At 42.3% G+C, this 13,568-nt stretch overlaps 2 protein-coding genes across 2 annotated transcripts; both read right to left on the bottom strand.

Moving 5' to 3' along the window:
• Positions 1–1,933: 1,933 nt before the first annotated feature.
• On the bottom strand, positions 1,934–5,131 carry LOC129828524 (gamma-crystallin S-1-like). The gene is made up of 4 exons (XM_055889544.1): positions 5,123–5,131; positions 4,079–4,183; positions 2,889–3,131; positions 1,934–2,549 (listed from the first exon to the last, which is right to left on the bottom strand). The coding sequence occupies exons 1-4, from the start codon at positions 5,129–5,131 to the stop codon at positions 2,274–2,276; spliced, it is 633 nt and encodes a 210-aa protein (XP_055745519.1). The 3' UTR covers positions 1,934–2,273.
• A 651-nt stretch (positions 5,132–5,782) lies between these two features.
• LOC129828490 (gamma-crystallin M2-like) lies at positions 5,783–9,473 on the bottom strand. Its single transcript, XM_055889524.1, has 3 exons — positions 9,402–9,473; positions 6,551–6,793; positions 5,783–6,114 (listed from the first exon to the last, which is right to left on the bottom strand). The coding sequence occupies exons 1-3, from the start codon at positions 9,453–9,455 to the stop codon at positions 5,839–5,841; spliced, it is 573 nt and encodes a 190-aa protein (XP_055745499.1). The 5' UTR covers positions 9,456–9,473; the 3' UTR covers positions 5,783–5,838.
• Positions 9,474–13,568: the final 4,095 nt, after the last annotated feature.

Genomic DNA, 13,568 nt, shown 5'->3' with positions numbered 1-13,568 from the left:
CAAAGGGTTCATAGATGAAGAATAGACGGGGTCTACTCAGATCTCACTGTTTTTGTACGCTTTCTTTGGAAGGAGCTTGATATTTGTAATGCGAAGAATGACTTGCAGAGGTAGAGAGTCTGATACGTGGCTGTTGAGGAATATTTTGCTGGTCTAGAATGGCCAATTGAGAGATCATGCAGCTTTAGGCCTATTAGATGAGATCATGTATCTTTTGGCCTAGTAGGTTCCTATACGTGTTTATTTCATTACCATAAAGAGGTAAACATACTGGAACACATACAGTACATAATGTACATGGCTGATACTAGATTGAGATCACTGCATCATCATGACCTCCGGGCATGAACTTCCATTTACGACAGACGTCAAGCACCCTGTGAATCTCCTGTCATCTTTTCTCTGACGTTTCTCCGTTTAGGCAGAGCCAAATCCCATGTTGCACCCTGTTGACACACTGACGAGCGTGGGGATTGGAGTCCACATATATCAGAGGACGCGGGGCAAATGACTGGACTTTTACAGCAAAGTCGACAGTCCTTTAATTGAACATTACTCAAGGCCAAAACTCATATTTCTTATTTTGCTTCATCTTAAGAGACTCTCAAAAGTGTTCCCTGCTGAGCTTCACATTTTTTTGAATCAATAATTAACGGTCAAAGTTATTTATTCATGTGTATCTTTGCCAATTATGGGTGTCTAATTAACAATTTCAATAATTGATATTTATTTCTGAAAGGGTTTCGTATCTCTGGCTGATGAAAAATGCATGAGCAGGGATGCAAACGTGGTTTTGTTTTTTTGGTTCTGAGAGGGCTTGATGCTCGGGGCTAGTACCAGGACACTTTGACTCTTCCTCTTTGAGTTGGCGCTATCCCTGTGATGTGGGTCTAATACGGGCTTCTTTCATGGACCCCAAGCGCCTGCTCGGCACCATGTGATCTCATAAAAACTCCTACAAGCCTATCCTCATATAGCCTTTTTTTTGTTCTTTAATAACCGGCTTCAAAGAATAATATCAGTTTCCATGATCATTTTGCTTTGTGTATGGGGGGGGGGATCTCATTTCAGTCTGCAGAAACTGTTCGAGTTGGACCTTGGTGCATTTCCCTCTGTGGCTATCCAACTCGATGGCTAATGTTTGAAACTCCAAAGAATTACCGTTAACAAAAGTATGCATACAAGTGTGTTCCTGTAACCTCTTGACTAACTGCCTGTAGCTCAGGACCTGAAGCAATGATATGCATATTATTGATACCATTTGAAGGAAACACTGAAGTTTGTGGAAATGTGAAATTAATGTAGGAGAATAACACATTAGATCTGGTAAAAGATAATACAAACAAAAAAACTTGTTTTCTATATATTTGTTCTGCCATCTTTGAAATGCAAGAGAAAGGCCATACATTGAGATAGGATCCTAGGTGTAATTTAGATGTTGTCCGTGTGTGCAAAGTTTCAGTGAATAATTACGTCGCTACACTATCTGCCAGGAGTTTACCCAAATGTGCCAAATTGGGTGTGGAGCCAGAGACAGCGGTGGGGTCAAACTGTAGAACCCAGTTCCTACATTTGAATATAAAAATAGATTTTTTTCAAACAAAACTACACTACATTTTATCTCTGGGACCTTCAGAGGGGAATCTATCAAACCATTTGCATGATAAAAGTGTTTTGTTGTTGTGCACTATCCTCAAACAATAGCATGATATTCTTTTGGGCTGTAATAGCTACTGTAAATTGGACAGTGCAGTTAGAGTAACAAGAATTTAAGCTTTCTGCCCATATAAGACATGTCTATGTCCCGGAAAGTTTGCTGTTGTTTACAACGTTTTCTAGTCACATTATCGCATATTGAGCAACAACTGTCCCGGTTTAGGGACACCGATGTCGTAGAGGTTAAAAACACACAAAAAAGTCCCTTTGGTTGACTTTGATCAAGTTTTCATTTATTTTGCTTCTAATAGAACAGGAGGTTGAGGGCTGGCAAAGCACATCATTCTGCTCTGTAACAACAAAAGCCAGAGAGTCCATCACTGTTACCATACTAGCATCGCCTGAGCCCTGAGGTCTACTTTCCCAGTTTAAGCAAAGCAGCAAAGACCCAACACCAACTGGTCCAAAAACCCCAATCACGTTAATGTGATTTCAGGGTCAGAAGACCACAGTAGATACACAACAGTCAAACAGTGCTAGCAATAAAGGGTAGGGGTACAGTACAGGATTTATAATAGGGTTGCATTAAGAGAGGATGAGGGGGTCTCAGTTGACCTTCAGGGGGTCTCGGTGACGCGTCTCAGGGAGCCGATGGTGGGGTTGGAGCTTCCCCACTCGCTGTGCCTCCTGTACTCGCCAGGACGAAGGAAGTACTGACGACCCCTGTAGTGGGGGTGCTCGTGGAGGATCCAGTAACCCTCCATGACGTTGGCGGAGGAGATGTCTCGGCTGTGGAAGCGCTCGTGAAGGTCGGGGCAGTCCTCCATCACCTCCATGTTCTGACCCCCGAAGTCAGAGCGCTCGTAGATCTTCATCCTGTAGTTTCCATGATACTGGGAAAGACGAAATGGAGAATGGATATAGTAAATGATACTGTTGACCTGACAAACAGTATATAGATGGTAATGTAAATGTTCCATTATGAGAATGAAACATAACTTCAACCATGAAGTTTGTGAAGAAGAAATGCACCATGTGTTTTAAAACAAGGTGTTCAAAATAGGGTGGCATTTGTGAATATATTTGTCATAGCCTCAGCCAAATGTCAGTAAGATTCTCGACCCAAGCAATGACAGTAAATGCTAAGATAGAAAAAATCTGTAGACACTGCGGCCCTCAACTCAAGGGACTGAAAACTGTGGGACTGAGGACACCTGATGTAATACACTCACAGGGGGCACCATACGGCAGGAGCGGATGCAGTCGTTGAAGCCCGCCCATCGCTGGTAGTCGGGGTACTCGCCCTTGTTCAGCATGTATTGGTAGCCAGTGTAGTTGGGCTTCTCGTAGGCCACCCAACAGCCACTTTCCACCTTTATGGAGTTACAGCGGCTGAAGTGGTTGTGCATCTCAGCACAGTCGCTGCTGCACTCATAGTGCCGGCCCTGGAAGTTCTTGTCCTCGTAGAAGATTATCTAGAAGAGAGAGATGGAAACGTAAAATCAAAATGATACACGCATGATAACACATATTGAGGAAATGTTTTACAACATATCACAGAATAAAAACAGAATTCCATTTTCATTCAAAATGATTTTTATCATTAACTGCATTCCAATATACACAATTTATGATGTATAATTGAAATAAAGCTTATCATCATAATATATATTTTTAGTGCATGTGACTCCACTTCTCATTTTCATATCCCAAAAACCACACATCCTTGAGCCCTGCCCACAGGTGATACTTCATTGTTGCACGCACTTCACCTGTCACAGGTGATGCTGCTCATCACCATGTGACCCATTTGATGTTCATTGTTTTGAAAGGCTCGAAAGTATGCCAGCAATTTAGTAAAATATTTTTAAAACGTCAACAGAAAGCAAGCAAAACAACTCGACAAGAGGAGCAAATGACTTCCATCTTCTGGTTTCGTTATATATCTGGAAAATGTTATTGCTGATAAGCAATACATTTTGGGACTATGTCAACAATGGACTAATGAAACAAACACAGTTTTCCTTTAAGTTTAACTGTAAGACTGAACAAGTGAAAAACTTCGTAAAATGTAAAAAGATACGCTACTTACACAAGTAGGCGCCTAGCATTTATTGAAGTCCACATAGGTCTAAATGTGAATTAAATTAATCTGTTAATTTACAAAATGTTAACATACCAAGAATAATCTACATAATGTGTTGCAAAATGTATTGTCGGGCCACAGTTAACACATTCATAGATGCTAACTGCTTAAGCGCCTATTGAATATAGTATCTTCTGGTTGGGGGAGTTTTGTTAAATTCCCCGACGCTCATTCTGAACGTTTAAACGCGTCACTTGTGATACGGTTTTGGAAACATAAGGAATATATCATATCAGCGAGAAATAATGATACAAAAAATATTTAATTACTACACACCTTTAAAGGGCCATTAGGGTTAGTGATCCCACACGGCCATATCGCCTGGTTACATAACTTGTTTAAGGAAGAGAGACGGAAGACATAGGTGGCCAGCCACCTGTGCTAATTAGCTATCTAGCGTGCTCCGAACACCTGTGTGTAAGCGTAAGGGACACGCTCTTTTCGCGCCACTTTGATACAAAGTCATTTTCCTAACCTTAACCTCAGTCTCCTAACCTGTTATGAAAAAGTCACTTCAGTATCGAAAAAAAGTATATTTCACGTAAGTGTAACTTGGGAGGAATTGTAGTTTGTCAACTGGAGGCACACACAGTTTGTGGATCTGTGCTAAACTGCTACAGTGAGTGTATCTTTATTATTGGAAAATAATTTCTCGCAGATATGAAAGATAAGGGGCATATATATTTCGAAAAGGTTTGAAAGCGATGATTATTGACGTTTCTAAACGCTAAACAACGTCGGAATTGAAGTTGACATGGTGCCAACGGTGGGCGAATGTAACCGCTGAAAACCCTACTGACGAAGAAGAAGGGTTTTCGAGAGCTAGGCCGCAGTGTCCAATTAGCAGAAACAGAAATCAGGTGTGCCAACTCTCACCCCAGTAACGTTATGATTCAACTGAGTAACCAACAGCAGCAAACAAACACTATTTTGCCCATATAGTTGATTATTATTAATAATAATAATTATAATAGATAATGATTTTCTTAGGTCTTTTGTCCTGGCTAAAAATGCATTATGTGGGGGATAGGGTGCCATTTGACATTGCTGCCTTTGAGGCCCTCTGTCCAGTCCACTCATACTTGCACATGAGCTTTGAGCCTTTGACACATTCTATTCAACATCTCCTAAAATCCCCATCCATTATCATTAATGGCCATTAATTTCTACATTAATTGCAAGCTAATTAGTTATTTATAATAGTATCCGGCAAATCTAAATATGAAACATGTATTCTGATGACGTGTTTATCATAGAAAATAGTTAAATGAGCCTCATTCCTGTATTTCCCTGTGAAACGCATAGTGTGTTCATGCTTACCTTTCCCATTGTGACTGTTTAGTTCGGACCGGACTGGGTAGTGAGCGTTACTGGACCTCTTTATAGACCCTGCAGCGATCAGGGCTTTGAAAATGTGGCACAAAGCTTTGTCGCGTCAGCACAATGTGCTCTACAGACTACAGAAAACTATAGGACTGGCCCACAGCAGCAGCTCTTTGTCTCTGTCAAAAGCGCTCTCTCTCTGTCTATGGAAAATACTATAACTGCACTTTCCTGAAGTCCCACAATAAGAGTTGCCACATCTGCCTTTATTGGCATTGAGGCTAGCAATGTATAGACAGACAGCCAGAGGGAGAAAATGGCCTCCTAAACAGCTTTTGAATAGATTTTAACGTGTTGCAATGAGTTTCTGATTTCTGGTTAATTCAGTCAATCGGTTAGTTAATCAATAATATACTTAACAGTATATTTTGTATGTTGATTTGGTTGTGCTTATGACATGCTTGTTCACAACTGATTTGTGCAGAAAACCTTTAATGAGGGTGCAGCCAACTTTTAGGGCATCTCATTTCCCTGTCTAATAACCATACAGTTTATCCAACACTTGCCAATTGCTGAAACTTAATTATTAACACACAAGGTAACTGTGCTATAGTTTTTTCCAATGATTTGAGATAGAAAGGAAATCACACAGAGAAGCCATGTTTAAAAACCAGCACGTTTAATCACTTTGTTACAGTCCAGAGGTGAGAAACTTACAGGCCACTCCTCATTCTCCTGAAGGAGCCCACCATGGGGTTGTGGCAGCCCCAATCGCTGCAGGCCCTGTACTCCCCGGGGCGGAGGAAGTACTGACGACCCCTGTAGTTGGGGTGCTCATAGAACACCCAGTGGCCTTCCATGACATTGGAGGAGAAGATGTCACGGTGGCGGAAACGCTCGTACACGTTGGGGCAGTCGTCCATGAACTCCATCATGTGACCAGACATCTCGGGCCTGTTGTAGATCCTCATCCTGTAGGCTCCTCTGTACTGTTGGCGGAAGAGACAGAACGGAGGGTACAGAGAGGACAAGAAGGGATTTTGGGGTAAAATGATCACAGTGGGTCACAGTAGAGTTTTGTACACTGGGTGAACTATTCAGAGGTAAACATACATACATTTCTACACATCGAATAATACCAGAGACTTGCTTCCCTTAGAAACAGATTTTCAGTCAAACTGTTCAAAACAGCAGAATAATATATTTTTTCTAACTGCCTAAAACACTGAGCGATGATGAATAGAAGGAAAATGAATAAAAGTCTTTGGGGTGTAGCCAATTCCTTTAAAAAATGACTGGATCTCCGTGTGGACTTCGCCACGGAGACTTTGACTCCTCTCCTTATCTATCAATGACATCAAGAGGCTGGTGATTGATGCTGATTTCTAAAGCACTGTTTGATGTGTGGCAGTTTGATTGACTTACGGGGGGGAACATCTGGCAGGAACGGATGCAGTTGTTGAAGCCCATCCAGTGGTGGTAGTCTGGGTACTCGCCCTGGTTCAGGATGTACTGGTAGCCATTGAAGTTGGGCTTCTCGTAGGCCACCCAGTGACCGCCGGTCACCCTGATAGAGTTACAGGAGTTGAAGTGCCTGAAGGTGTCGGCACAATCGTTGTTGCACTCATAGTGGCGGCCCTGGAAGTTGTGGCCTTCGTAAAAGATAATCTATGAAGAACAGAAATGTATAAAATTGTTTATATATAGAGTTATTTAGACTGAGTCAAGGATGATGATAGTAAAAGGCGAATGGCTTGACTGAAAGCAGTACTCATGGATGTGGTGCTGATCGGCCAATAGGGGACACATTTCACTGCACCTTTTATATATGCTGTAAACTATGTAAGTGACGCAGACAACTTTATTTGAACTGTTGAGAAAGTTAATGCAAGGCACAACAGTTCAGTTTAAATTAGAAACCAACATTACTATACTAGTACTAGTATGGTCTCCATAGGTTAGTGCCCCAAATCAGAGATTTGAGAGCATTTTTTTCTACATTAATATTTTAAAGATGCACTCTCAAACTTTTGTATAATTTCAGCCAGTAGTTTTGAAAGTGGTGCTCTTGAGCCAAAAAAGGTAGGGTCCCTGTATTTTTGTGTACTACATCATACAATTGTGTACTATGTCATTCATTTTGTGTAATATGTTACGAATGCTTCGTATGATATCATACGAATTTTACAATTCCTGTGATATGTTACAAATCCAATTTGTGCAATATGTTATGAATTTGTTGTGCTCCTGGAGTGCATCTAAGGATCTACGGGATCGGTTTCCCTATACCGGGACGGTTGTTTCTAACGTGCACTAATGTGACAAGATTGACGTTGTAAGTAACAGCAAACTTTCCAGGATATAGACATGTCTTATATGGGCAGAAAGCTTACATTCTTGTTAATCTAACTGCACTGTCCAATTTACAGTAGCTATTACAGTGACAAAATTGCCATGCTATCGTTTGAGGAGAGTGCACAACAACCAAAACATTTTATCACGGCAACTGGTTTGATACATTCACCTTTGACGGTAAATAATGTACTTACATTCAATAATCTTGCTCTGATTTGTCATCCTGAGGGTCCCAGAGATAAAAGGTAGCATAGTTTTGTTTAATAAAATCAATTTTTATATCCAAATATAGGAACTGGGCTCTACAGTTTGAACCCCTGCTGTCTCTGGCCCCACACCCACCTCGCCCGGCCATTTAGATATGTGAAGGTTAGTGTTTTTTTCTGTAGGGAAGCTAATTATCAATCATGTATGACATTCCTGGGAGTGTGTAACCTTAAACTTTGTATTACCATATCATTTTTGTATGTTCTCTATACTTGAAAATGTATCAATTGACCAATTCAGCACATTTGGGCAGACTTGATAGAACATATTGTGCAGTACTGCAATGCTTCACTGGACCAGTCTGAAACGTTGCAAACACACTGCTGCCATCTAGTGGCCAAAGTCGAAATTGCACCTAAACCCCTAACACGGAACCCAAACCGGCTGCACGCGTGCGCCATCGTGCACACGTTTATTTTGTCCCCCCACACCAAAGGCGATCACGACACGCAAGTTAAAATATCAAAACAAACTGAACCAATTACATTAATTTGGGGACAGGTCGAAAAGCATTAAACCTTTATGGCAATTTAGCTAGCTAGCTTGCACTTGCTAGCTAATTTGTCCTATTTAGCTAACTTGCTGTTGATAGCTAATTTGTCCTGGGATATAAACATTGAGTTGTTATTTTACCTGAAATGCACTCTACTCCGACAACTAATCCACACATAAAACGGTCAACCGAATCGTTTCTATCTCTCCTCCTAGGCTTTTTCTTCTCTTGACTTTATATTGCGATTGGCAACTTGCATAAATTAGGTGCATTTACCGTCACCGACCTCGTTCGTCTTTCAGTCACCCACGCGGGTATAACCAATGAGGAGATGGCACGTGGGTACCTGCTTCTATAAACCAATGAGGAGATGGGAGAGGCAGGCCTTGCAGCGCGATCTGCGTCAGAAATAGAACTGACTTCTATTTTAGCCCTTGGCAACGCAGACGCTCGTTGGCGTGCACAAGCAGTGTGGGTGCAATAATTGAATAATATATATTTCTAAATTTATTTTGCAACGCGAGCTGTGTAGTCAGCATGTAAGGGATATTATGGCCTTTCTCTTGCATTTCAAAGATGACAGAACAATTATTTTTCTGAAAACGCATGTTTTTCTGTTTGTATTATCTTTTACTAGATCTAATGTGTTATTCTCCTACATTAATTTCATATTTCCACAAACGTAAAAGTGTTTCCTTTCAAATGGTATCAATAATATGCATATCCTTGCTTCTGGTCCTGAGCTACAGGCAGTTAGATTTGGGTATGTCATTTTAGGCGAAAATTGAAAAAAAGGGTCCGATCCTTCTTAACTACCCTCATTATCAAAAGAGGTTACCTGTTCCCTTTTTCCCGATCCTTAAGGTTAATTGACCTTTTCTTTGGGTTCCTGGTTTATCCTATGGAGTATAGATGGGATTTTTTAAATATATAATCCAAGTAATACAATTTTGGGGGAAAAAGTTTTTAAAAAGTCCCTCGCATCAAGTCCTTTCATGTACTGGTATTAGTTCCACAACTGAAATCTTTGACAGCTTCATAAACTGTATGCGTAGCTTACTTGCCAAATCGCTTAACTATAGGTCTTAATAGCATTTGGTGCTCTACATAATTTTATCAACAGTCATCAAACAAGTAACCGAAATGTGTGTTAGCTCATACCTTTCCCATGGTCGGAGGGCTTGATGGTGGCACCGTAGCCTTCAACAGGGTCATAGGGCCTTTTATACTCTTCTACTGACAAGAGTGCTCTGTTGCGTCGTAGTGTCTAGATGCTGCCTTTTTAAACATCACTGACCATTCCCATTGTCTCTCAAACCATAGGCTAATCTTTTCCCCGCAAGTGCTAGTTTACCTATACAATATATAACATCCACCCCATATGGCTGCCTCATTCTATGTTTTCTGTACACAGACCCTTGTTCAGCCATTGCCTAGTGATGCACCCATTGAAACATCACACAAAGGCCTTTAGGTATGTAGTGTGAACAACAGAACTTTTAACGTTTACAGGAGGTGAGACGGTTCATGCACTCTCTAGTAAACAAAACAAAGCCATATCTTCTACAAATATTTGGGGTTGATATGAAAAAGATTATTGAACGTTGATAATAGAACGTTATGAAAATGCAAATGGTTTATCAGAGTTTATTTCAGTGTGGGTTCATGTTTTCCCTCTCCCTGATCGCAGGTCACGAAGTCTTGGTTGTGTTCTGTTCATAGACCTGTGTGTGTGTAAGTGATTCTGATGATATTGATTGAATCAAGCTCTTGTGTTGATGTAATCTAGAGTGATATGTTCGCTTTTTGCTTCCATAGCCTGCAGACCTACTCTGATGCCATGTACAGATAACAGTATTCTGTGTGTGTGTGTGTGTGTGTGTGTGTGTGTGTGTGTGTGTGTGTGTGTGTGTGTGTGTGTGTGTGTGTGCGTGCGTGCGTGCGTGCGTGCGTGCGTGCGTGCGTGCGTGCGTGCGTGCGTGCGTGCGTGCGTGCGTGCGTGCGTGCGTGCGTGCGTGCGTGCGTGCGTGCGTGCGTGCGTGCGTGCGTGCGTGCGTGCGTGCGTGCGTGCGTGCGTGCGTGCGTGCGTGCGTGCGTGCGTGCGTGCGTGCGTGCGTGCGTGCGTGCGTGCGTGCGTGCGTGCGTGCGTGCGTGCGTGCGTGCGTGCGTGCGTGCGTGCGTGCGTGCGTGCGTGCGTGCGTGCGTGCGTGCGTGCGTGCGTGCGTGCGTGCGTGCGTGCGTGCGTGCGTGCGTGCGTGCGTGCGTGCGTGCGTGCGTGCGTGCGTGCGTGCGTGCGTGCGTGCGTCAAAAGGAGGGCATAGTTGTGTGTCTGAGTCTATGTGAAAAGCAATAGTGCTTTGGACTTCTGTCTTTGGCTTGTAAAACATACCCCAGAGCGGGAAGGGAAAAAGCCAGAAAGAGTTGCCCTTGTGTGTTCTGTTCCCAAAGCCCAGCTGATGCTAGAAAGGTCAGTCTCATCCTTTAACCTTTCATGAGGATAAAGAGCCCATGTCCTCTCTCTAAAATGGTATGCTTCTTTCTGCTTCAACTCTGCAGAAAGACAATGCTTTCTGAAACACAATACCCATTCTGTTCCCGGGCAAAAACCTGCTACTCTGGTAGTTTCTCTAACCAAATGTGACTCATGTTGATAAGCTTTCATTTTTTTATCAATCATTGCCTTGAAATTCCCATAGGCTTCAATAGATTTAATGTTTCAAGCAGCTCTCTTTTTCCACAACTTAAGTAGCTCATTGATATCCTTTTATCACATTGTGCAGTGTAATTGTATCTGATTTATCAGATGGTTTGGCTTCTTTGCGTTTTTTAAACGTTTTTGGAGTAGAAAATGTGTCCAAATTGAGGTCTTGGGTGTATAATAGGACTGTCTTAAAGTGACTCTTCATCATTCTCGTTACAATCATTTTCGTTTGTTTGATAAAGCTTTTGGACTGCATCTTCATCATTACCACCACTGTCATCATCCAGTACTTTCCTGAAACCTAATAGGTCTGAATATTTATTATCATACCCATCATCAAAGCAAGTCGAGAGAGAGAGAGAGAGCTGAGGTGTGAAAGCTGAGGTGTGACAGAGAGCAAGCCAGTAGAACAGACCCAGACCACAGCCTCAACACCACAGGACACATCAGACACGCCCCCCTGACAACCCCCCAACACCCAATGAAGACACACAAAAGACAGAGATTGTGCTTAGACTCTAATGGGAAATACATTGATGAATTGAAAATCTTTCCCAAACACAAAGTGGATAAACTCTAGTGCCTAAACAGTCGACACCCCAACAAACAAACCCTGGCCACACCCTATATAGCCCCCATCCCCCTCGTTAATGTTTTTATTGTGTTACTATTTCCTTTTTAGTTAGCAAATATTTGATTCTGCATTGTTGGGAATGGGCTCGTATTCAGTGCTCATACTCGGTGCACCAATAAAATATGATTTGATTTAAGAGGCATCAAATCAAATGTTATTTGGCACATGCGCCGACTACAACAGGTGTAGACCTTACAGTGAAATGTTTACTTACAAGCCCTTAACCAACAATGCAGTTTTAAGAAAATACCTAAAAAAAGTAAGAGATAAGAATAATAAATAATTAAAGAGCAGCATTAAATAACAATAGCGGGGCTATATAAAGGGGGTACCGGTACAGAGTCAATGTGCGGGGGCCCCGGTGTCGAGGCAATTAATGTACATGTAGGTAGAGTTATTAAAGTGGCTATGCATAGATAATAACAGAGAGTAGCAGCAGCAGTGTGGCGGCAATGCAAATAGTCTGAGTAGCCATTTGATTAGCTGTTCAGGAGTCTTATGGCTTGGGGGTAGAAGCTGTTTAGAAGCCTCCTGGACCTAGACTTGGTGCTCCAGTACCGGTGGCGTGCGGTAGCAGAGTGAACAGGGAGTACAGGAAGAGACTGAACAGGAAGACGCTGATCCTCAACACTGGGGCCCCTCAGTGTTGAGGATCAGCGTGGCGAATGTGTTGTTACCTACTAGAGGTCGACCGATTAATCGGAATGGCCGATTTAATTAGGGCCGATTTCAAGTTTTCATAACAATCGGAAATCGGTATTTTTGGACACCGTTTTGGCCGATTTAAAAAATATATATATTTTCATTTTTTTACACCTTTATTTAACTAGGCAAGTCATTCTTATTTTTAATGACGGCCTAGGAACGGTGGGCCTTGTTCAGGGGCACAACGACAGATTTTTACCTTGTCAGCTCGGGGATTCAATCTTGCAACCTTACAGTTAACTAATCCAACGCTCTAACCACCTGCTTTACATTGCACTCCACGAGGAGCTGGGGACAGTTGAGAGATCTGAAATGACACAGTCAACCATCCTTCATAGGTTTGGATTGTCCAGAATGATCATCAGAGTGTAAGCTTCAGTGGACACTGATTGTGTTGACAGTCATAATGTTCTAATATGGTAAGGGCTGGTTTTCCAGACACAGATTATGCCTAATTTTAAATCAAAAAGTTATTAAAAAAGTTATTCTGTTACGCGAATGCAATAAGAAGCCAAGGTAAGTTGCTAGCTAGCATTAAACTTATCTTATAAAAAACAATCAATCAATCATAATCACTAGTTAACTACACATGGTTGATGATATTACTAGTTTATCTAGCGTGTCTTCCGTTGCATATAATCGATGCGGTGCGCATTCGCGAAACAGGACTGCCGTTGCTCCAATGTGTACCTAACCATAAACATCAATGCCTTTCTTAAAATCAATACACAAGTATATATTTTTTAAACCTGCATATTTAGTTAATATTGCCTGCTAACATGAATTTCTTTGAACTAGGAAAATTGTGTCACTTCTCTTGCAATAGAGTCAGGGTGCAACAGATTGGGCCACCTGGCTCGTTGCGAACTGTGTGAAGACTATTTCTTCCTAACAAAGACAGCCAACTTCGCCAAACGTGGGATGATTTAACAAAAGCGCATTTGCGGAAAAAAGCACAATCGTTGCACGACTGCACCTAACCATAAACATCAATGCCTTTCTTAAAATCAATACACAGGGGCCTCCCGGGTGGCGCAGTGGTCTAGGGCACTGCATCGCAGCGCTAACTGTGCCACCAGGGACTCTGGGTTCTTGCCCAGGCTTTGTCGCAGCCGACCGCGACCGGGAGGTCCGTGGGGCGATTCACAATTGGCCTAGCGTCGTCCGGGTTAGGGAGGGTTTGGCCGGTAGGGATATCCTTGTCTCATCGCGCACCAGCGACTCCTGTGGCGGGCCGGGCGCAGTGCGTGCTAACCAAGGTAGCCAGGTGCACGGTGTTTCCTCCGAC

This window comes from Salvelinus fontinalis, chromosome 30 (genome assembly GCF_029448725.1).
Source record: "Salvelinus fontinalis isolate EN_2023a chromosome 30, ASM2944872v1, whole genome shotgun sequence".
NCBI lineage: Eukaryota > Metazoa > Chordata > Actinopteri > Salmoniformes > Salmonidae > Salvelinus > Salvelinus fontinalis.
Note: the sequence above shows the minus strand (reverse complement) of the source record. Positions and strands in the feature narration are given on the sequence as shown.

What these genes read in the sequence shown, in the direction of transcription:
- LOC129828490 (XM_055889524.1), bottom strand. Translation starts at nt 9,455, where the DNA reads ATGACCCTGTTGAAGGCTACGGTGCCACCATCAAGCCCTCCGACCATG. An exon ending in GCCCTCCGACCATGGGAAAG is followed by an intron (nt 6,794 to 9,401) that starts GTATGAGCTAAC and finishes TGTTCTTCATAG; the next exon opens with ATTATCTTTTACGAAGGCCA. An exon ending in CCTGCCAGATGTTCCCCCCC is followed by an intron (nt 6,115 to 6,550) that starts GTAAGTCAATCA and finishes TTCCGCCAACAG; the next exon opens with TACAGAGGAGCCTACAGGAT.
- LOC129828524 (XM_055889544.1), bottom strand. An exon ending in ACCCTAATGGCCCTTTAAAG is followed by an intron (nt 3,132 to 4,078) that starts GTGTGTAGTAAT and finishes TCTCTCTTCTAG; the next exon opens with ATAATCTTCTACGAGGACAA. An exon ending in CCTGCCGTATGGTGCCCCCT is followed by an intron (nt 2,550 to 2,888) that starts GTGAGTGTATTA and finishes CGTCTTTCCCAG; the next exon opens with TATCATGGAAACTACAGGAT.